At 35.8% G+C, this 23,924-nt stretch overlaps 1 protein-coding gene across 2 annotated transcripts in view; it reads right to left on the bottom strand.

Moving 5' to 3' along the window:
- Positions 1-9,370, bottom strand: part of LOC107860451 (exocyst complex component EXO70E2) — a 12,535-nt gene extending 3,165 nt beyond the window's left edge. Inside the window, exons 1-2 of one of the 2 annotated variants that reach the window (XM_016705818.2) lie at positions 9,214-9,370; positions 6,852-8,945 (exon numbers count right to left, since the gene is read on the bottom strand). In XM_016705818.2, coding sequence (XP_016561304.2) covers positions 6,870-8,837 — 1,968 coding nt within the window. In that variant the 5' untranslated portion in view covers positions 8,838-8,945; positions 9,214-9,370 and the 3' untranslated portion in view covers positions 6,852-6,869. The other variant, XM_047407508.1, reaches the window with a different exon arrangement.
- Positions 9,371-23,924: the final 14,554 nt, after the last annotated feature.

The following is a 23,924-nucleotide window of genomic DNA, read 5'->3' as shown; positions in this document are numbered from 1 at the left end:
ATATTTCCAATTCATGGTAAAACATGTAAAATCTCATGTCAATGTAATTCAACAAAAATACCGGGCACAAGATCGAAAGGATAATCTTGTTCAAAACCCCACATACCTAAAAATGGAAGATGAATATGAACTTCCAACTTCGGGACTTTATTCACGAAAATAAATGATGCTTCTCGAAGCCCTTAACATGATCAACTCGAATCCTAAATCAATTTGAAATTTCTACGGTTCAATCAAGAGACATAGAAGGATGAAATTTGGAGTAGTAGGGTTGGGGTTTGAGCCTTAGGAATTTTTGGAAAAAAAAGAGCTATTGAATGCTTTTAATGGACTTAAATCCATGGTTTACCCGGATGGATTGGAGTGGAAATGATCAAAATACCCTTAAAAATCAAATAATGTCAAATCTATCCTTTGGTGGACTGTTTTGATAGGCTGAAGTATATCGACCATAACTTTTTTCTTCGATGGCCAAATTGTATGAAACCAATTTCATTGGAAAGAGGACTTTCAGAGATTTCTGTTGATATATAGTAGCTCACCCATATCATTATGTACAAGGAGTTATGATCATTTGAAGTTGACCCTAAAATTCGCCTGGCCTCAGTATTTTTTTCCTGCACATTTACTGTTCACCAGTATTTACGGTTAGATCGGAATGATCATAACTCATCGCTCGAGTGTCCGTTTCGGATGATCCATATATCGTTGGAAAGATTATTCGATGCTCTACGCGATGACGGGTCGCATATCCAGAAATTCCACACAGAAAAATTATTAATCAAGAATACTATGAAAATAAGTATATAGAGAAAAATCATCTTGCCCAAGCATATACTTCATTCTAGATTTTTTTGGATATCGTAGAAAACACGCAAGCCAAGATAAACATAGCAATAAGGATTAAATTAAAAGAGAACGATACCTTTGACATGCTCAGGATTCGTAGGAAAGAGGTGGGGATATTTGGCGCGCATATCCACTTCGGCTTCCCAAGTAGCACTCTCCACGGATTGATTTCGCCAAAGCACTTTAACCAAAGGAACTTCCTTGTTTCTTAGCCTACGAATTTGAAAGTTAAAAACCTCAACCGGAATCTCTTCATATGAAAGACTATCTTGAATACCCGAGCTTTCAGAAGGATCAATCACAACAGAATCACCAATAGACTTCTTAAGCATAGAAACATGAAAAATCGGATGGACGTTAGATAACTCCAAGGGGACGTTAGATAACTCCGTGGGCAATTCAACCTTATACGCTACCTTCTCAATGCGATCCACAATCTTATAGGGACCAATGTAACGGGGACTTAGTTTCCCTTTCTTCCGAAATCTCTTCACCCCTTTCATAGGTGAAACTTTCAAGTACACTAAATCACCAACATCAAATTCAAGGTCCTTCCTCCTTACATCTGCGTATGATTTTTGATGACTTTAGGCGGTTTTCAACCTTTTCCGAATTAGCTTAACCTTCTCCATGGCCTGGAACACCGCATCCGATCCAGTTGCGGCAACCTCACCAACTTGAAACCAACCAATAGGTGATCTACACCTTCTACCATATAAAGCTTCAAACGGGGCCATTCCAATAGTAGCATAAAAACTGTTATTGTAAGCAAATTCGATTAATGCTAAGTGCTCATCCCAACTACCTTTAAAATCAGGCACACAAGCCCTCAACATATCTTCTAAAGTCTGAATGGTCCGCTCAACCTGACCATCTGTTTGCGGATGGAAAGCAGAACTTAAACGAATTTGGGTACCGAGACCCTTCTGGAAAGATTTCCAAAACTGAGAGGTAAACTGAGTACCTCTGTCAGAAATAATAGCCAAAGGGATTCCATGAAGTCTGACGAGTTCTCGAATATATATTCTAGCATAATCTTTAGTTGTATACGATGAATGCACAGGCAAGAAATGAGTTAATTTCGTCAGCCAATCTACGACAACCCAAATCGAATCATGATGGCGACGAGAAGGAGGCAAACCAACTATGAAGTCCATACTCACTTCTTCCCACTTCCAAGTAGGAATGCTAAACTCTTGCATCACGTCACTGGGCCTTTGATGCTCTATTTTAACCTGTTGACACGTGGAACACTTTGCCACAAATTCTGCTATGTTTCTCTTCATACCGTTCCACCAATAGATTTCCCGCAAATCATGGTACATCTTGGTAGCACCGGGATGGATAGAGTATCGCGTACCATGCGCTTCCGCCATAATCCTCTGCTTCAAGTTATCAACATCAGGAACACATAATCTTTCTCGGAGTCTCAAAACGCCATCTCCCGCTTGGGAGAAAACCTCCACCTTTTGGTCTTCAACCGACTCTTTTAACCTGATCAAGGTAGCATCCCTGTCTTGCTTCTCCTTCACTTCCGAAACTAAAGAGGATTCGGAACCGCTTTGCACTCTTATACTACCCTCAGCATCACCAAACAACCTAACCCCCAATCTAGCCAAACGATGTACCTCACGGGCCAACTCCTTCTTACCAATCTCCACATGTGCTACGCTACCCATGGACTTTCGACTAAGGGCATTTGCTACTATATTGGCCTTGCCCGGATGATATAGCACGCTCATATCATAATCTTTCAACAGTTCTATCCATCGTCTCTGCCTAAGATTCAACTCTTTTTGGGTGAATACATACTGCATGCTCTTATGGTCCGTGAAGACGTCGACATGGACACCATACAAATAATGTCTCCAGATTTTCAAAGTAAAAACCACGGCAGCTAATTCAAGGTCAGGGGTAGGATAATTCTTCTCGTGAGGCTTTAGCTTCCTGGAAGCATAAGCTATAACCTTGCCCTTTTGCATCAATACAAAACCCAACCCGACTCTGGAAGCATCGCAATACACCACAAAACCATCAACACCGTCAGGCAAAGTCAACACAGGGGCTGAAGTGAGTCGAGTCTTCAACTCCTGAAAACTCTTCTCGCAAGATTCGGACCACAGGAACTTCACTTCTTTTGGGTTAAACGGGTCATAGGAGACGCAATAGATGAAAACACTTCAACAAAACGACGATAATAACCAGCTAGACCCAAGAAACTTCGGATATCAGAAGGAGAAATAGGTCTAGGCCAACTCTTTATCGCCTCTATCTTTTGAGGATCAACTCTAATACCTTCGAAAGAAACAACATGACCCAAGAAGGCTACAGAGTTCAGCCAGAACTCACACTTACTGAACTTAGCATACAACCGATGAGTTCGAAGAGTTTCCAACACGATTCGGAGATGATCCGCATGATCACCCTCACTTTGGGAGTAAATAAGAATATCATCAAAGAACACTATTAAAAATAAATCCAGATATGGCCGGAATACACGGTTCATAAGACCCATGAAAGTCGCTGGAGCATTAGTTAACCCGAAAGACATCACTAGAAATTCAAAATGACCGTAACGGGTTCGAAAGGCTGTCTTAGGGATATCACATTCCCTAACCTTAAGTTGGTGATAATCGGATCTGAGGTCTATCTTCGAAAAGTAGCTCGCACTTTGCAATTGATCAAATAAATCATCAATTCGAGGAAACGAATATTTATTCTTGATAGTAACCCTATTAAGCTGCTGGTAATCAATACACATCCGCAAAGAACCATCTTTCTTATGCACAAACAGGACAGGTACACCCTACGGGGACACACTAGGTCTGATAAAGCTTTTGTCTAAAAGATCTTTCAATTGCTCCTTCAACTCTTTAAGTTCCGCGGGAGCCATGCGATACGGAGGAATGAAAATAGGCTGAGTATTGAGACGAAGATTAATCCCAAACTCTATCTCTCTATCAAGGGGTACTCCAGGGAGATTTTCTGGAAAGATATCAAGAAACTCATTAACAACATTAATTGATTGAATGGTTAAGGTTTCAGACTTAGTGTCTTTAACCCGAACCAAATGGTGGATACAACCCTTGGAAATCAACTTCCTAGCTTTGAGATAGAATATGAAACGACCCTTAGGAATCACAGAACTCCCGGACCATTCGAGGATAGGTTCATCAGGAAACTGAAACTTGACCACACGGGCACGATAATCAATAGACGCATAGCATGAGTGAAGCCAATCCATACCCAGAATGATATCAAAGTCAACCATATCTAGCTCAATCAAATCAGCATACATAACCCGATGAAAGACAATAATGGGACATTTCTTATACACCCGCTTAGCAATGACATACTCTCCTACCGGAGTAGAGACCAAAATAGGCTCAGAAATTAGTTCAGGATCCATTTCAAAATTTACAGCAACCAGAGGTGTCACATAAGAAAAACTCGAACCGGGGTCCATCAACACATAGACATCAAAATAGAAAACACGGAGCATACCAGTGACAACATTGGGAGAGTCCTCCTGCTCCTGACGAGATGGAATAGCATAGAAACGATTATGGCGTTGACCGCCAGCAGTACTAGATGAAGCACCCTGAGGAGAAACCGGACGGGCTGCGGGAGGCGGGGCACTGGTAGCTTGACTCTGGGGACGGGCATCACGACTCCGCTGTTTGGAATACGAGCAGTCTCTAAGTATGTGGCCCAACTTGCCACAACCAAAACAGCCTCGCTGCCCCATTAACACTCCCCAAAATGGTCTTTACCACACTTAGCACACGAAGGAGGATGAGGCCGGTTGCTTACACTGTCCTGAGACCTGGAAGGTACCGACCTATTCCCGAGCTCCTGCCTGCCCCGATATATGGGAGCACTAGCTGAGGAAGGCGCAGGTATAAATGGACGTCTCTGAAACTGAGGGCGACTCCCTCTGGTGAATCTAGTCTGACCAGACCCCTGTTGCTCCGATCTGACTCTCTTAATCCCTCTTACTCTTTCTCTTTCCTTTATCTTGTCTGACTCAATCTGTTGGGCGTGAATCATTAACTTAGGAAGATCAATCTCCCTGTTGATCATAGCAGATCTACATTCTTTCATAACATAACTCGACACCCCAGTTAGAAACTTGCTCATACTAGTCCTCGAGTCAGCCATCATATTGGGAGCGTACTTCGATAGCTGATTAAACTTAGGACAATACTCCTTAACCGACATGGAGCCTTGTCTCAAATTCATAAACTCCTCTATCTTAGCTTCTCGTAACTCAAGAGGAAAGAATCTATCCAAGAAAGCATCTTGGAACAATTGCCAAGTCACCGGAGCGGTATCTTCCTCTCTACCCTTATTCCACATCTGTACCCAGTCATAGGCAACATCCTTCAACCGATAAGAAGCCAGCTCCGCACTTTCTTCCTCGGTCACGTGCATAATCTGTGTAATTTTCTTCATTTCATCAACATACATTTGTGGGTCCTCACCTGCTCTCGACCCATGAAACTCTGGCGGATTCATCCGCATAAAATCATGAATTTGTGCTGCTGCCGAATTATTTTCTTGCGGAGGTGGAGCGTTGGCCTGAGTATTGGCGGTAACTGCCTGGGCTAGCGTCTGAAAAGCTGCCCGAAATTCGGCATGGGATACCGTCTCATGTAACGGATCAACGGGTTGAGGTTGGTTGTTGCTTCCGCGAGCTCGACGTGGAGGCATTTTCTGACGTAAGAACGCACGAATTAACAGCAGAAGGAAACAGTTGTAAGCATGATAGACTCTTGTAGAAAGAAAGAAACGACTTTTCCTAGAACGCCCCGCAGCCTCTTAGTCATAGGTGTGGCGCGCTACACACTGATGCTCAAGACTCTACGAAACGCGGCTTGTCAAACTCCCTAGGACTCTTCACAACCTTAGGCTCTGATACCAAGTTTGTAACGCCCCGAAATATCATCCCGAGACGCCACACGGTGCCCAAGGCTACACGTAGCCTCAAGCTAACCCTTTAAGCCAAAACACTACCCTTGGATTCCAACACTACAACATACACGCTATGCTAAGGATAGACTAACTTATTTCACAGAAATTTGAAAATAACATATCAATATGGTCAGCCTGGGTAGATATATGCCATACAACTGTTAGAAACTATATTAAGGATCATGGACAGGATCATGACCCTCAAATCCTTTTGGCCTAACATATCCGGTTGCTTGCTTGACTCTCAGAACTCACTATCCCGTTGTAACACTAACATATCCGGTAAAATCACGTAAGTGGGGTCTGCAGAGGGTCATTATAATCACATAAGTGGGGTCTGTATTGGGTCATTATAAAGGTCGTATTTTGATGAGCCTATACCATGAAAAAAGTGTCACTTGTACACTCTTAATGTCTGCATTTTTTGGGCAAATCTGAACTCATGGGTTACCACTTTCTTCTGACACGTTGTATTTGTAGCTTTTGAGCAATTGAGGTGATTGAAACACATAACTGAACAAAATTAACACGATAAGCAAGAGACTTGTTCTAGGGCCCAACGAATATGACAACAATCCAATCCACACTTGGATGAATGGTGTAGCCATTAAGCACATGGACTCAGATTAAAGGATGATGGTCTCTATCAGACATACTATCTGTGATCACGGTGATTCCATTTGTTAAAAAGAACGTTGACATGTTAATCAAGATTCAAGATATCAAATCCCCAATCACAAGCAGCTTTTTCCAGGATCCAACTAGTCCTAGAGCTAACAAACAGCTATTGCCATTCTTCTAGGTCACAATCTTAAGCAAACTGGTTTTGATCATGACAATGATAAGTTAGAAGGGAGGAAATTAAGTAACAAACAACTAAAAAATACTCTTAATCTATGCATTGCACATAACACCAATTTCTACATTCAAAAAGTAATGAATTCATCAGATTACAAAAGTAGATATATCTAAATGTATAACAAGTATGATTGAGGATTAAGAATCTTGATTTCCTTTGGCAGAAATGCCTGATTAGCACAGTAAGCTCACTTTCTGTGGGAACCATGTAAAGATCTTGGAGATCCCTCGAAGAGATCCAAAAGGAAGTTCTCCAAATCATCCGCAGTATACTTTATGTGCTTATCACTTATATGGTTGATGTGCCTTCCAACAAATGTTCTGTATGCCTGGATAACCTTGAGTGATGTTGAGATTCGAAGATCTTCACGAAGTTGACTATCTGGGATTGACCATCCTGTCTGGCTCTTGTAAACATCCTCAAATGCGAGATAGAAGTTGTATAATCTCTCCTTGAGAAGAGTTCTGGAGATAGAATTCGAGCCTGGATTCTGTAGCCCTTCATCTCTGAGTAAAGAGAGGATTGAGCTCCAAGTAGTTCTCTCATAACTCATTGCATGGTGCTGGAATTTCCAATTATGTTTTCGAATCCAACCATCACCGAGTATTGTTCTTAGATTGGAATTCTTCACCTTTTCAGCCATGTAATGAATATTATTCATTAAGAAAAGGTGACCTAGAGACTCATCCTTGTATAACCTGGACTTATCCTCAAGGTTACATTCCAAAATTGAAGTGAAGGATCGAAAATGTTGAGCCAGCGGAGAAATGTAACAGCGTCTGTCTGTGCTATCTTCTTCTTTATCGGGTGTCATGTCTGGTAAGATGGCCACTGAATCCTCCTTCTCGTGACCCTTCAGAAGCTCATCAAGTGTCTTGCTATAATCTATAAGAGTTTTCATGTAGTTCATGACATACCTCGTAAGATGGTGTATTCCGCCACCAGGAAAAGGGTTGACTGATATGCTGGAAGCAACGGCATTTTCAAATTCCAGAAAGGTTGCCTTTGCACAATCACCCAAGCTTCTAAGGATGTCCTGGCACTCAGTTCTAACACATAAACCTGCCTCATCAGAGTACATAGCATCAATATCTGGGATAAGATCTGCAAGCACCTCATACATGTCAAGAATCCGAATCAGCTTCTCTGGTTGATGAGGTCCAATCGCTATGGCTTCACCAAAGTTCAGAAGCTGCAAGATTGAAGCTTTTGAGGCCTCAGCAAAGCAAACTGAACTAACTGCTTCCAGCTCGCTAAAAATTTGATCACTTAGCCATTTTTCACTGGCAAGATAAATGCGCACAAAGATCTTCATAGCCCGTATCCACCTCCTGATTTTGGAGTTCAACGAGCTCCATTCCATCTTCAATACATCCTCGATGCTCAACTTCTCTACTTCAAGAATGAAGAGGCAATCATCCAAGCCATCTTTTCTGACATTGATAAATGCCTGAGAACACTCCCGGCCATAATTTGAATCAAACATCAAATTGGCAATGCATCTTAAGTCAGGAATAACATCTGGATGCACCAGTTCAATGATGTACTCCTCCGAGCTCCTACTCATGCTATCTCTTTGAACCACATCCTCAATCGAGTCATCCCCAAACGACACAATAGAGCCATCATCTAACGTATCGTCTTCACTGGAACGAAAAGACATATGCTCCGGCTCAAAAGGCTGCCTGTTGTGAACAAGCAAATGCGTAAACTCCTCCTCAAGTCGATTCATTGCTGTTTGCAGAAGATCGTGAGCCCTAAGAAGAAGCTCATCCTCTTTGCTACCTTTAACCAAGTCCGAACTCTCCAATCTCTCAATCAACTTTCGCACCTGATCGACATACCTCAAATACTCATATGCTTCTTCCTGCCCACAATCCCATAACATTGACTTGCCCACCTCCCAGTTCATGACCTTACCTTGCACTAAATTAAGCTCCTCCTCCATCTCAATAAGCTGCTCCTCATCTCCCTCATCTTGGGTTTCACTCACTCTAGTTATGGAAGACAATTGAGACCCTAGATCAGCCAAGATTTTTCTAGCATCATCTGTTAAAGTCCTATTTGACCCCAACGCTTTCACAATGTTCTGTGCAGCAGCTATCAGGTTTTCTTCCTCTTCCATTAAGGGGGCTGAAGGTACACAGTCTCCCATATAATCCAAGAAACTGCCTCCAAGTTTAACCCCAAACAGCTAAGATTGCAACTTTAAACTTGTATCTCTTCAAAACTTCAACAAGAAAGATATCAAAAGTGAAAACACCTGCAAAGATCAACTACTATAAGAGGTAACCCAAAAAGGGAGGAGGGGGGGGGGGGGGGGGGGGGGGTTAAGGGTATAAGAAGAGAGAAAAGCAGCAAACTTTAGGTTAACTAAAACGGGAAATTACAGAATCAAGAAAATCAGAGGAAGTTGAAAATGCAGAAACTTGGAAGTTCAAATCTTGAATATGCAGAAAGAGAAACAAATAAGTAAACAAGATCCATATATACAGTTTATGAAGCAAGAGAAAGATAAAAAGGAAACTGACCCTTTCAAGTGCAAGTGGCAATAATCAGACAAAGAATGAGAAAGAAAAGGTGTGCTTTGTAGGGAGAAATGAAGGTGAAAATTAGTGCAGAAGACCGACCTTCCAAAACTTATATGTGCAACATGTGGGTTGCTGCGGCTTCCTATTGGACTAACTTTCCTCTTTTTTTATTATGCTTGAAGAATGGCGAGTGCTGCTTTGACCTTCTTAGCTTGATTTATTGTTATTGGGTTATTGGGTTAACGATTTTTTATTGATTTTATAAGGTTATTGGTTCGGTTCGATTTTTTCTTATTGGATTATTGGGTACACCAATAACCCAATAAGAATATATATATATATATATATTATCATTCCTAAAAATTCTATTTCATTTTTACTTATTTCAGCCTTAATAAAATGGTGTTGTTCGTAAACAGGTTAAGTTGCAGAATTATTTGACAATTAGTCAGTATAATAGCCATCATCATATTCATATGGCCAATAATCATTATCATCAGAATATGGCCAATAGTCATCTTCATCTGAATCTATATATAAATAACTATGGATAGACCATTGTTCTTGAACAAGTGGTTCTATAATTTTGTCAAGAATTTTCTGTTGTAGATCTTTATTTAAATTTATCACTTTCAAAATAGTGATTAAAGTTTTTTCATCAAGAAAACAGGTATAATAACTCATTATGCTATATAAAGAGTCATCTTTTTTAATCTATTTTTATACTTCTGTAATCTAGAAATCTGTATTGATTTTAGATTGTGATTTTCATTAATAGAAGCATTTATGAGTACTCTAACTCTGTTGATTTCAGAATTATTTAAATAGTTTTTTAATCTATGTAATCTCTGAAAATAGTTTTTTAAACGTTTTAGATTATGGTTGTAAAACCTGATCTTTATTTTGGTTTCCCAAAACCAATTTCGATATTCCTTTAATACTTGTTGTACAACCCTCATATTGAAAAATATACACTATTCATGTTTTTTAAAATTCCCTATAGGTACTAAGTAACATAATATGTATGAATGTATAAGGTAGATATGAAAATTATTTTTTCCTATGCTAATAAGTTCATGAGACTATTAAGTATATTCATGTACCTTTCGTCTTTCCTTTACGTTGGTCGTATCAACACCGCAGTGTTTCTCCTTCCGGCTATGAAGCCTTTAGCCTTTCTTGTCCTACTGTTTTGGCTACTGTTCCGTTCTTCCTCTATTTAGGCCGATGATCGCAGAAATTATTTTTACCAGCATAAAAGATTGACAAGGTATATAAAACAAACTTTTATTCCATGAACTTATTACAACATAAGAAAAATCTTTAATCAGATCTTTCTTTATAGCATCAGGGAGAATGCTAGTGAGGTGTTGGGTGTTTCTAGGGGTCGGGCCGGGCATCATCGGGGGGGATTGGTGATGGAATGAAGAGGTTAAGAAGAAAGTGAAGACCAAGAAAGGTGCGTATGCTAAGTTGGTTGAGAGTAAGAACGAAGAAGAGAAGCGGGTAAACAGGAAAGAGTACAAGTTAGCTAGGAAGAAGGCTAAGTTAGCAGTTACGGCGGTTAAGACGGCAGCATTTGAGAGCTTGTATGCGGGGTTATAGAAGAAAGGAGGGGAAAAAAGGTTGTTTAGACTCGCTAAGGCTAGGGAGAGGAAGGGTCGTGACCTCAATCAGGTGAAGTGCATTAAGGGAGAGGACGGTACAGTGTTGGTGAAGGACGGCCACATTAAGAATAGATGGCAGTCGTATTTTCATAGGCTCTTGAATGACGAAGGGGATAGAGCTATTGTGTTAGGGGAGCTGGAGCACTCAGAGGAGTGTCGGGATTTTAGTTATTGTAGACGTTTTAAGGTAGAGGAGGTTAGAGAGGTTGTTCGCAGGATGAGAAAGGGTAGGGCGACGCGGCCTGATGAGATACCTGTGGATTTTTGAAAATTTTTTGGCAAGGCTGGTTTAAGGTGGTTGAATGGATTGTTTAATGGAATTTTCTAAACGGCGAAAATGCCCGAGGATTGAAGGTGGAGTACTATGATCCCCCTTTATAAGAACAAGGGTGACATTCAGAGTTGCAATAACTATAAGGGTATTAAGTTATTGAGTCACTCTATGAAGATTTGGGATAGAGTGGTCGAGGTGAGGCTGAGACGGATAGTGTTTATTTCGGAGAACCAGTTTGGATTTATACCCGGCCGCTCGACGACGGAAGCAATTCACCTAGTGCGGAGGCTGGTGGAACAGTATAGGGAAAGAAAGAAGGACCTGCACATGGTGTTTATCAACTTGGAGAAGGCATACGACAAAGTCCCCAGGGAGGTACTTTGGAGATGCTTGGAGGTGAGTGGAGTCCCGGTGGTATATATCAGAGCAATTAAGGACATGTATAATGGAGCTAAAACCCAGTGAGGACGGCGGGAGGAGACTCTGAGCATTTCACTGTCTTGACAGAATTGCATCAGAGATCTACTCTTAGTCCCTTTTTGTTTACTTTGGTGATGGATGTGTTGACGTGGCATATTCAAGGAGAGGTGCCTTGGTGTATGCCTTTTACGGATGATTTAGTTTTGATTGATGAGACGCGGGGGGTGTGAATGATAAATTAGAGGCGTGGAGACAAACTCTTGAGTCTAAAGGGTTCAGGTTGAGTAGGAGCAAGACAGAATATTTGAAATGCAATTTTAATGACGTGAGGCTGGAGAATAAGGTGGTAGTAAAGTTGGAATAACAGGTGGTATGTAAGAGGGATAGTTTTAAGTATCTTGGGTCTGCGATTCAGGATAACGGTGAGATTGATGAGGATGTCTCGCACCGTATTGGAGCGGGATGGATGAAGTGGAAGCTCGCTTCGGGGGTGTTGTGTGATAAGAAGGTGCCGCCTAAGCTTAATGGCAAATTCTACAAGGTGGCAGTCCGTCCGGCCATGTTGTATGGAGCGGAGTGTTGGCCAGTTAAGAACTACCACATTCAAAAAATGAAAGTGGCGAAAATGCGGATATTGCGTTGGATGTGTAGGCTGACTAGGGGGGATAGAGTTCGGAATGAGACTATCGAGGAGAAGGTTGGTGTGACTCCAGTGGAGAATAAGATGCGGAAAGTCCGATTGAGATGGTTTGAACACGGGATGAGGAGGGGCATGGATGCCCCAGTTCGTAGGTATGAGAGGCTAGCTTTGGATGGTTTTAGGCTGGGTAGGGGTAGGCTAAAGAAGTATTGGGGAGACGTAATTAGGCGGGACATGGAGCAGTTACAGCTCACTGAGGACATGACCCTAGATAGGAAGATCTAGAGGATGCGAATTAGGGCAGAAGGCTAGGGTCAATTTGGGTCGCTAGTGTAGGACATTACTTGGTGGGGGTATTATTCTTGTTATGATACCTTGTTTCATGTTTTATTACGAATCTGTTTACTTTCCTAGGTTTACTATTACTTGTGGGTGTCGTATTTATGTTATGCCATCTTGTTCCATGCTTTACTATGAATTTGTTTATTATTTCGTGTCTCGAGCCGGGGGTCTATCGAAAACAGTCTTTCTACTTCTTTAGAGGTAGAGGTATGGACTACATACATCTTACCCTCCCCAGACCTCACTATGTGGGAATACACTGGGTTTGTTGTTGTTGTTGTAGATCTTTCTTTATACTTACATACACACTATTATCACTTTTCCCTGGTAGGAGAAAGTGCTCACTCACTTATTGAAGATACCTATCATTTTTCTAAGAAAGAGATTATCAGAGAAAATGTAGTCTATCTTCTAAGTTTTTTTATCTCTCCTTTTATAGATGCAAGGAGGGGTAGATTACAATATTTATTTCTCATAGGGTCATCCCTATACAATTTAATATTTATCTTTCAATCCCTAATCAAGATAAGATTAAAAGATAAGATAAGATTCTTTTGTCTTGTGATTGGTTAGTTTTGGATTGTGGGGTCCAGCTTGTCCAATCTTGTTTATTTTATTTTATCGTCTAATGCCGACAATGTTAACTTAGATGCCTTTGCTTTACATCTTTTTCTGCTTTAGCTGAATAGACTTTAAGGCTGTAGATTACATCTCTTCAGACATTGAAGAGTGACCTTCTTCTTCATTTCTTTTGAGATGTGGCTATTCTAATAACTTACATGCCATAGCCCATGTGTTTTGGAGTGGCTGAAAATTGATGAGTTTCAATTTCAATTATTTTGTCTCTTAAGACAGCTGACTTTGATTTTTCTTTGGTCATGAGAACTCAATTCGTATTCCTATTCAGGACTTTGTAATTTGTTGTGAACTTTTTTTTAAGGATATGATAAACAACCTTCATCCCTAATGCTCGTCTGGTTTGAATTCATTTTTTGTTAAAATATGGAATTTTCTTATTAACACCTGTAGCGCTAATACTGAAATCCCTTAGTTTTTCCACTTCAACATAATTGACCGTGGGAAAATATACTTGATCATCTTGAGATTCCATAGCTATGTTGTGGAATCTGCAATAAACGGCTTTATTTCCGGCAAAATTCTTGATTGAACTTGTCAGATGCATAGGTAGCCCTTCTATCTCAGATAGATCAAGTTTAGAATAGACTCGATCAAGATAGCCGAATTCAAATAATTTGGCTGTGAAATCAGCCTCTCCTTCTGGGAATATGGAGATTCTTGGATATATGCTTTTGTTTTCAAGAACTCCAAATGTTGTTCCACATGATTCAGGGAGGTCATAAATCATTCTACTGAATGTCAAATATTCTTCTTCTTTTGGATGAATCTTGCCAACCTGAAAAGTAGAAATATTTTTTCCAGATAAAAAGTTAGTCCTTTTTTCTGATTTCTCAGAGTTTTTTTCAGTGGTTATTGATTGTATAATTTCAGAGAAAGTTCTCTGAGTTGGTTCTCGGCATTTGGCTTCTTCCGAAGATTCAGCCATAGGCATATTCGAGGTTACCTTCGAGATGTTTTTGGCACTAGGTGCTAGTGGGACATCTCCTGCCACTTTGTTAGGGATTTTTCTCGTTGCACGGCGTTTAGCTTCGTCTAAAGACTCTGCTATCGGCATATCCTGCTTTACCGTCGAGATGTTTTTGGCACTATGTGCTAGTGGGACATCTCCTGCCACCACATAGGAGTTGAAACTCTGCCATGTTGTCAGCTTGTTCAGTGTTAAACCGACTTAATTCAAACTGTAACTTTTTTGCCTTTTCAGACACTGTTACTAATTCATCTCTTAGTTGGAATAGCATAGTGCTCTTCTCATTTATGGCTTCATCGATGTCATTCATCTTTTGCCAAATCTTGTTGGTCAATGCTTTAGTTCTATCGTCCATATTGAACGTTTCTTGAAAGGAAATCTGCAAAAACATTATCAGATCCTTTAATATTTTCTATTTTAAAAGTATAGAATGATAATATTACCTACCATCGATGTAACCTTCTATACTGTGGTTCTAAAGGTAATTTGTTGAATATCAATCCTGATATCTGGGTATTATCTGTCCTTATAACAAATGATTTGGGTAATAAAAATACAGAAAACTTTCGTATTTCTTTTACTACCGCTAGTAATTCTTTCTCGTTGGTGGAGTAATTAATTTCAGCCTCATTAAATGTTTCACTCATGTATCTACAGATCTTATTTAAATCTATTTGTAATAATGCTCCCCAATGATAATCTGAAGCATCTGTTTGTAAAACTAAATTATCATCTGGTTCTGGTAGTCTGAGCTTTGGTAACTTAGCACATTCTTCTTTTAATTTTTGGACACAAAGAGTATGTTCAACGGTCCATCCTAGTCAATTTGATTTTCTAATGAGTTTTTGCAAAGGATTTCTCTTTTTTGCAAGGTCAGGAATAAATTCTCCTGCATAGTTAAGGCAACCAAGAAACCTTTGTATTTCTTGTTTTGTTGTTAGTTTGTCAGGAAATTCAATTATTTTCTTTGAAATATGAGTTTGTAGCTCTATTTCATTTTTTGAAATTATCATTCCTAAGAATTCTATTTCATGTTTACTTATTTCAGCCTTTTTTGGCTTAAAATAATTCAATTTTTAATACAGAGTTTTGAAAATTCTTTCAAATGTGTTAAGTGTTCTTGGTAGTTTTCTGAACATACCAAAATATCGTCTATGTAGACTATAAAAAAAAATTCTCAGAAAAGATTTTATCCATCTTTCTTTGAAAAATCTGTGGTGCATTTTTTAATCCAAAGGGCATTACTAACCATTCATAATGTCTGTTAGGAGTGCTAAATGCTGTTAGGAAAATTGATTCTTTTGAAAGCTTAATTTACCAAAAATCGCTTTTACAGTCAAATTTTGAAAAATAGTTTTTTCCTTTAACAAGGTTAATTAAATTTTTTTTATTTGGAATAAAATATCCATCAAAAACACAATTTTTATTTAACTCTTTGTAGTTAATTACCATTCTAGGTTTTCCTCTTTTGAGTTCAGCATGATTCCTTACCAGAAAGGCGGGACTGTTGTGTGGACTCTTACTTCCTCTTATTAATTTAAGATTAAGTAATTCCTGTATTTGAATTTTAAATTCAGTTTTATCTTCTTCATTGTAAAGCATTGGTTTAACCCTTATTATGATACTAGGATCTTTTAAAGTTAAAACTGTTTTTTCATGACTATTATTCCCTTTTTCTAATGGATTTTCTTCATGAAAAATTTGTAAATCTTGTTTTATTTTTTCTAAATTAAGACATTTACAAGAGTAATTTTTTGGATTTTCTAAAATTTTTTGTTTAAAAATTCCTTGCTCTTTTATTAAAACATAAGGATTATGTTTTCTTGGAATTTTTATAAAATAATTACATGGTGTCTTAAAGCTAACTGTTGAATAAAATCATTTCCCAATAATAAGTCGGTTTCAAATTTATCGTAAGAATAAACATGTTTTATAGGAACTATCTTAGATCCTAAAATTATTTCTACATTTTTTTTTCATGTGTGAATTTTTTTTATCACCTGTTATACCTACAAGATAGGTGTTTGAATTAGATATATCCCAATCTTTTATTAAAAAAAATTGGCTAGACTAGTTTCTGAGCCATTATCTATTTGACAACATGAAGTTATCTTTGTATCGTAGGTTGTGAATTCTACGAATACTGCTACTCTGAATGAAGTCTCTTTAGGCATTAATTTTAGGTATAAAACAAGTTTTATCGCCTAAGGTTATTTGAATTCCTTCCTTTTGAATACTATATTGATCTAGACTATTGAGGAATAATCCTCCCAAGATTATATTATAATCATTTTCATGTTCGCTGATATAACAAGGAACCCTTGTCCTTATTGTTCCTAATTGAATTGGTAATTCTACCATTTTTGAACATTCATAACTATTTTCTTCAAATGTTTTATAAATATAAGGTTTACCTTTATAGCTAATTAATCCGTCTAAGATACTTTCCTTGACGTGATTTGCTGATGATCCTGATTGTATCAGAATTGTTTGTTTGTTCCAGTCACTTCCATTAAAGAATCTTCCTGAAACTTCAGTAACATTATTAGTATTAATAATGGTAAATCTTGTAGAGTTACCTTTTCTTATTGAGTTTTTTTCTTATTCTATTGAGAGTCTTGGATTCGAAGTAGAGAAACTTCCTATTTCTATTGCTTTTTCTATATGGAATTCATATTCAGTAGGAATGTTTGGTTGTTGAATCTCTGCTTCAACTATCCTTGCTATTCCTACACATTCTTAATCAATTTCAACAAGACTTTTATTTTTATAAACATTTTCATAGTTTGAGTTAGTAACCGTGTATAGAGCTTGATAATAGATGCTCATGATATAATTACTTGGTTTAAAAAGATCATTTCTTTTTACTTGAAAATGTAAACTTAATGCTTCATTAAAATTTGCATCTTTTAAGGATATACAATACTTGGGGTAATAGGTGAATAATAATTTGGTGTATGCCAAATTTCCTTCAACTATACCTAGGTTTCCTTCTCTTGTATTTATGAATCTTTCGTCTGAAAGATTTATTACTATGGGACAATCTATGCCTTCTTTAAAGGTAGATTTAACCATGATTTGGATTCCTCCAAGATAAACATAGTTCATCTTTTTTCTATTTCTTTTTGAAATTTTTCTTAAGATTTGGTCTATCATAGGCTTGGTTAAAAGGTTAAGCTTATGTTTTTCAGTCGTTTGAGTGACCTCTATCACCTTTTTAATTTTCTGGTATTCATAAAAGAGATTTTATTTCTTAAAAAGGTTCTTTGGAGTCTACTAAATATACTATCTTCTGTTCGAAGGTTAAATTTTAATCCTTGAATTTTTCTTAACAATTCTCCATCAAAGGTGGCCTTTAATGCGTATCCACGCTGATCTTCTTCAGATTCTATAACCTGAGTTGTTTCTTCAAAATTCTCTATTTCTTGATTCATTCTTCTGAATCAATACTTGATTCTTAGAATTCTTCATAAAGCTCTGTATAAAAGTCTTCACTTTTAATAGATGAAATTGACTCTAGGTCTGATTCTATTTCTTCTCTATCTATTTTAGAGATTTTTACTCTCCTCTTATTGCACTCATAACTTTTGTGGCCTTCTTCTCCACAATTATAGCATTTACATCTATCTGTAGAATTCTTTTTAAAATTTTTACGTCTTTTGTAATATCTTTTCCTTGGTATGAAATTCTTTTTAGAAATGTTTTTTCTTTTAATTAATCCTTTTGTCTTCCTGTGTTTTCTTTTTTTTTTTTAAAGGATTTTTCTCATGAAATCCCCATTGAGAAGTTGCTTCTGGTCTTCACATAGACCTGAATACCAATTTTATTGGCTTTTCTCTGCATATTATGCAACATGCATAGTTGACTAAGTCTTTGATTAAGAAAAGTAATCCTTTTTCCTAAAGAATCATCAGTTTGATCTTCTTTAGCATATTCAGTTCTAAAATAACTAGCCCAATATCCTGGCAGTTTTTGAAAATATTTATTCATGAATGGAGTTAAATTTTTACTACTATAGAACAACTGGTAGTAGTATGTTTCAAATTCACAAGTGTATTCTTGAATATACTTCATTTTACAAATTTGAAGTTTCTCTAACCATTCTGCTGCTAGTAATCCTTGTTTAGCTTTTCCATTGGAAATGTCTGACTGACTTCCTAAGAATTCAGCTCCTATATATCTTACTAGATGATTTATACCTTCTCTAGTTGATTTTTCAAAAGCTGCGATAACTGCTAGTCTAAATACTTCTTCAGTTTCTTTAGATACTTTTCTAAAACAATTATCTACCTTTCCTGTAAAGGTATTTGTGGCGATTAAATATTTTTCTTCACTAGTGTTATTACTTCCTTTTCCTAGGATGAAAAATAATTCTAGGTTTTTTGCCCATAAATCTAGAAATTCTCCAGGCTCTCTTTTACAGTCCAAATCAAGGAACTGAGCTGCTCCAGCATCTCCAACTGGTAGCCTATTAGGCATAAATTTAGCCTTAGAACTTATATGGTATTGACTATTATAGTCTTTCCATTTTTTAGATTTCGGTAAGAAACTGCTTCTTGGAATATGTTCCTCGTTAAAAGAGCTTTCTTCTTCCTTATGGGCCTTAAAGGTTCCTGGGGTCCTCCTGTGTCCCCTTTATTCATGTTTACTCTATAATTTTGATCATTTAGAACAAGTTCTTCTAAAGCATAGACTAGTTCGTCTAGTTCACTCATTTTCTTCCTTTTCAGTTAGTTCTTCCACTTTTGTTTTAGAAGTAGATGCTTCTTCTTCATCATTATTTTTGGAAATTTTTTCTAATTTTTCTAAATCCTCTTTTTGTTTTATTTCTAAAAATCTAGATATAGTATTTTCATCTAAACTACCTTGTTGATAGTTTTCTTTATTTGAAATTCTAGGGGTAAAAATATCATTTCTTATTCTTTTTCCTAATTTTTTATTAGAATTATCAGTTTTTTCAATAAGTTTACCCATATTAACTGGTGAATTAAATTTAAGGATTTTTATTTCTTGTTCTATTAAATTTACCTTAAGAGATATCTGCATTTGCATAGCTATAAGGTCATCTAATTTATTTAAGACTCTTTCTATAAATTCTTTGTTATTCATTTTTAAACAGATTATGTTCTAATTTGAATTCTAGATGTCAGATTTCTTGTTCTAAAAGGAAAATAGTTCTTTTTTGATGAAATAATGATTGTTTGCAAACTCCTGCAAATTGATTATATACATATCTTTCCTTACGGATGTTAAGCTCTTGTTTTAACTCTGGTAATATTCTTAAAGCTTGCTCTTTATCCATGGCTGACTCGATCTATGTTTCAGTGCTCTGGATTTTAATAAAACTATTAATCTTGCTTCTAAACTAGAGATAATATCAATTAAATAATTTAACCTGTCTGGGTCATTTTTTGTTTCATTAAGCCTTTTATATTCTAAATAATTACTATTTAGAGCTCTTTTTATATCTCTAATGTTGTGCTCATTATCACTAAAAGGTTTAAATTTAAAAATGATCATTTTGATATTAGAAATTTCTAATACTTGGGTATGTAATACTTGGCTCTGATACCAATAAAATGGTGTTGTTCGCAAACAGGGTAAGTTGCGGAATTATTTGACAATTAGTCAGTATAGTAGCCATCATCGTATTCATATGGCCAACAGTCATCTTCATCTGAATCTATATATGAATAACTATGGATAGACCATTGTTCTTGAACAAGCGGTTCTATAATTTTATCAAGAATTTTCTCCTATAGATCTTTATTTAAATTTATCACTTTCAAAATAGTCATTAAAGTTTTTTCATCAAGAAAACAGGTATAATAACTCATTACGTTGTATAAAGAGTCATTTTTTTTTAATCTACTTTTATACTTCTGTAATCTAAAAATTTGTATTGATTTTAGATTGTAATTTTCATTAATAGAAGCATTTATGAGTACTCTAACTCTGTTGATTTCAGAATTATTTAAATAATTTTTTAATCTATGTAATCAAGATAGCCGAACTCAATTAATTTGGCTGTGAAATCAGCCTCTCCTCCTGGAAATATGGAGATTCTTGGATATATGCTTTTGTTTTCAAGAACTCCAAATGTTGTTCCACACGATTCAGGAAGGTCATAAATCATTATGCTGAATGTCAAATATTCTTCTTCTTTTGGATGAATCTTGCCAACCTTGATTAAGAAAAGTAATCCTTTTTCCTAAAGAATCACCAGTTTGATCTTTCCTTAAAAACAAGTTCACAACAAATTACAAAGTCCTGAATAGGAATACGAATTGGGTTCTCATGACTAAAGAAAAATCAAAGTCAGCTGTCTTAAGAGACAAAATAATTGAAATTGAAACTCATCAATTTCCAGCCACTTTTCACATGACATCCCCATTGAGATGCTGCTTCTGTGTCTTCACAGTAGACCTGAGTACCAATCCTATTGGCTTTTCTCTGCATATTATGCAACATGCATAGTTGCTCTTTATCCATGGCTGACTCGATCTATGTTTCAGTGCTCTGGATTTTTAAACTATTAATCTCGCTTCCTTTGTAGCTAATTAATCCGTCTAAGATACTTTCCTTGACGTGATTTGCTGATGATCCTGATTGTATCAGAATTGTTTGTTTGTTCCAGTCACTTCCATTAAAGATTATATAGATTAAAAAACTATTTAAATAATTCTGAAATCAACAGAGTTAGAGTACTCATAAATACTTCTATTAATGAAAATCACAATCTAAAATCAATACAGATTTCTAGCTTACAGAAGTATAAAAATAGATTACCTAGAATGGTAATTAACTACAAAGAGTTAAATAAAAATTGTGTTTTTGATGGATATTTTATTCCAAATAAAAGTAATTTAATTAACCTTGTTAAAGGAAAAAACTATATATATATAATTCCTTATTATATATTTCTCTTTAATTTCTATAGATTAACAAATGTATAATTTCAATAATACAAACTCTTAATTTCTGCTGACAACATTTAGTCCAAACTTGAAGATTCATGTAAATTAAAACACATCATGTAGGACTTTTGGTTGCAATTAAGATTCGATTTTTTTCATGTTAGTTACTACTATTTCTATGTTATGAGTATTTTCTTATTGGTTAAACCGAAAATCGAACCGTTAAGGACAAAAATCGATAAACGAAAAATCGATAAAAAATATCTTATTGGTTTCACATATTTAAAAATCACAAACTGATAAATCGAACCAATAATATATAAAATCAAACCAAATCAACCGATGCACACCCCTAATGACAATTGATGAGAAATGGAAGAAAATAAAAATTAAAGTATTTTTATTATTAAGTTGAACTTTTAATTTCTATAATCATCACTTGTACGGTAGTGACTGAACAATATTACATTTTGAAGAAAATAATGACTAGTATGCTATAGTAAAAATAAAATAAATGTAATATCATTGCATATGATTAAGTATTTTTTTAACTATTAATATACATGAATGACTATGAGGATGCGTCACGAATCGAGAATATAGTGAACAAATTAAATAGCACATCATTCTTGTCAGCTTCACAACAGCTTTATTTTATGAAGAAAAGTGCCAAGATAATCATGTTTTGAAATAATTAAGAAGAAGAATAACAGTACTTAGCAGCCATAAAAATATTATAAAAACAATTAATGCTTTGTTCCTATAAAGTCAATGTTTTGCAAGCTAAGCTTATTCTTCAAATTTAATCCAAAAGAACAAAACGGGTATTCTGGACGTACAACGTGAGGAATTGCACGTTGCAAACAATAATTCACCAACTCTCATTATTGAGAGAGTAATTAAACTATCAGATTATAATGGGGTGACTGATATTCATTCTTAATTAAATATTTTGAATTTAAGGTCCTAATAATAAAAAAGAATTGTTGGAAGTGTCGCCTGTAAAAATAAGTTTTGCAAAGACAAATTGGACTAATCCAACTCAATCCTGGTCACTAAGTGAAAAATGTAAAAGCAGAATATGTAAATGTGCCTTTTAACTTGACTTTAATTTTCATCTATGTCCTCCAACTTTGATCGTGTATAAATAGACACATGTGTCCTATGTGGCATCCCACATAAGGAAAAGTAATGTACAACATAATCATTTCAATTTTTTTAAATTTAGGATAGGATGTTTCATCATATATTCGACCAATGTATGATAGGTAGTTATATATATATATGAAGGTTTAATGCATAATATATGAAGGTTTAATGCATAATTGTGTAATACACATTATGTTTCAACAACTATTTACTATAATAATTGCCAAATTATATATTATATACACATCCACAACATATGTGTAAGGAGTATGAATAAGGATAAGACACTTTCAACACCCATTTCTCATATAAGCATCAATTTCCGATTCATTCATAGATGACGCCTTCAACACCCACTTGTTATCTTTATTACGACAAATCAGTACATAGCTGCATAAATTTTTTTTACACTGAGTCAATGAATTAACTAAACATGTTAAAAATAATAAAAACAAGAAAAAAAAATTATTTTTGTCATTGCGGTAATTTTCATTATACACATAGACGAAAGTATAATCAAATATTATACATTCGAATGTTTACTGGGATGACACAGTTTCATTATACAATATTTGAATGTATAACAACATATTATATATTCGTAAGTTTACTGGAATGACACGATTTCATTAGACATCGACTTTAATGTATGATAACATATTATACAAAAAGGGAGCAATTGTAATATTGAAAATTCCCATAACAACTAAAAAATATTTCATTATTTTGATATCCTAATTTTTGCAATCATTAATAAAAAGCAAATGAAAATCTCATAGAATAATGTTAAAGACATAGCTTAACAAAAAAAAAAAAAGACAAAAATTAGAACAAAAAATTATCACCTAAAGAACATCACAGTGATCAAGCAGTCAACAATTTTGCAATTCACATTCATATTATTCACAAAAAATAATCAAGAAATTACAATTATTAAGTTCAAAAAAATGACCATGAATCAACCGATGGAAGGAGTCTTCCCCCACGCTAATGATTCCAAACTCCAATGAAGATCGTCACTCAATCTCATCTTGGACGCCCTGACAAACGAATCCCGTGAATTCTGCATTGGGGTTCAACATGCAACAAAATTTCAAAAGTTGGAGATACATCTCCCTAACATATTAGTACAAGTTAAATTAAGAGAATGGGAAAAACTTTAAAAGAGAGAATAGAGAGAGAAAGATAAAAATAAACTGGATGATTCAAGTTTTGGAAGATATAACGCAAAATAACCTTCTATACCCCCTCTACTATGTCGGTTTTGTAAGTTGGACACTTCTACTTTTACATGTTTGTCATCTGGACCCTTGAACCCATCAAAAAATAATATTTCACACCTTTTCACTGTTGACCTTGCCTATGTGGCAAGGTCATGGTAACTAGGACAAAGAGAGTGTAACCACTCGCCTAGAGATGCGAATGGGGTCAATTTTTGACCAATTTTACATTAAAATAATTAAAAATAATTAAAAATAATATTAAAATTAAAAAAAAATCCTTTTTTCCCTCCATTTTTAAAATTTAAAAATATTATAAAATTTTAAAATAATTTAAAAATATTTTTAAAAATTTTAAAATAATTTTAAAAAAAATTATATATTTTTTTTTAAAAAACATTTTTTAAATATTAAAAAAAATAAAAAGGATCCTTTTTTTTCCTTTATCTTTTTTAATTTAAAATTATTTTTAAAAT

This window comes from Capsicum annuum, chromosome 2 (assembly GCF_002878395.1).
Source record: "Capsicum annuum cultivar UCD-10X-F1 chromosome 2, UCD10Xv1.1, whole genome shotgun sequence".
NCBI lineage: Eukaryota > Viridiplantae > Streptophyta > Magnoliopsida > Solanales > Solanaceae > Capsicum > Capsicum annuum.
This window is presented reverse-complemented; position numbering and strand designations above follow the sequence as displayed.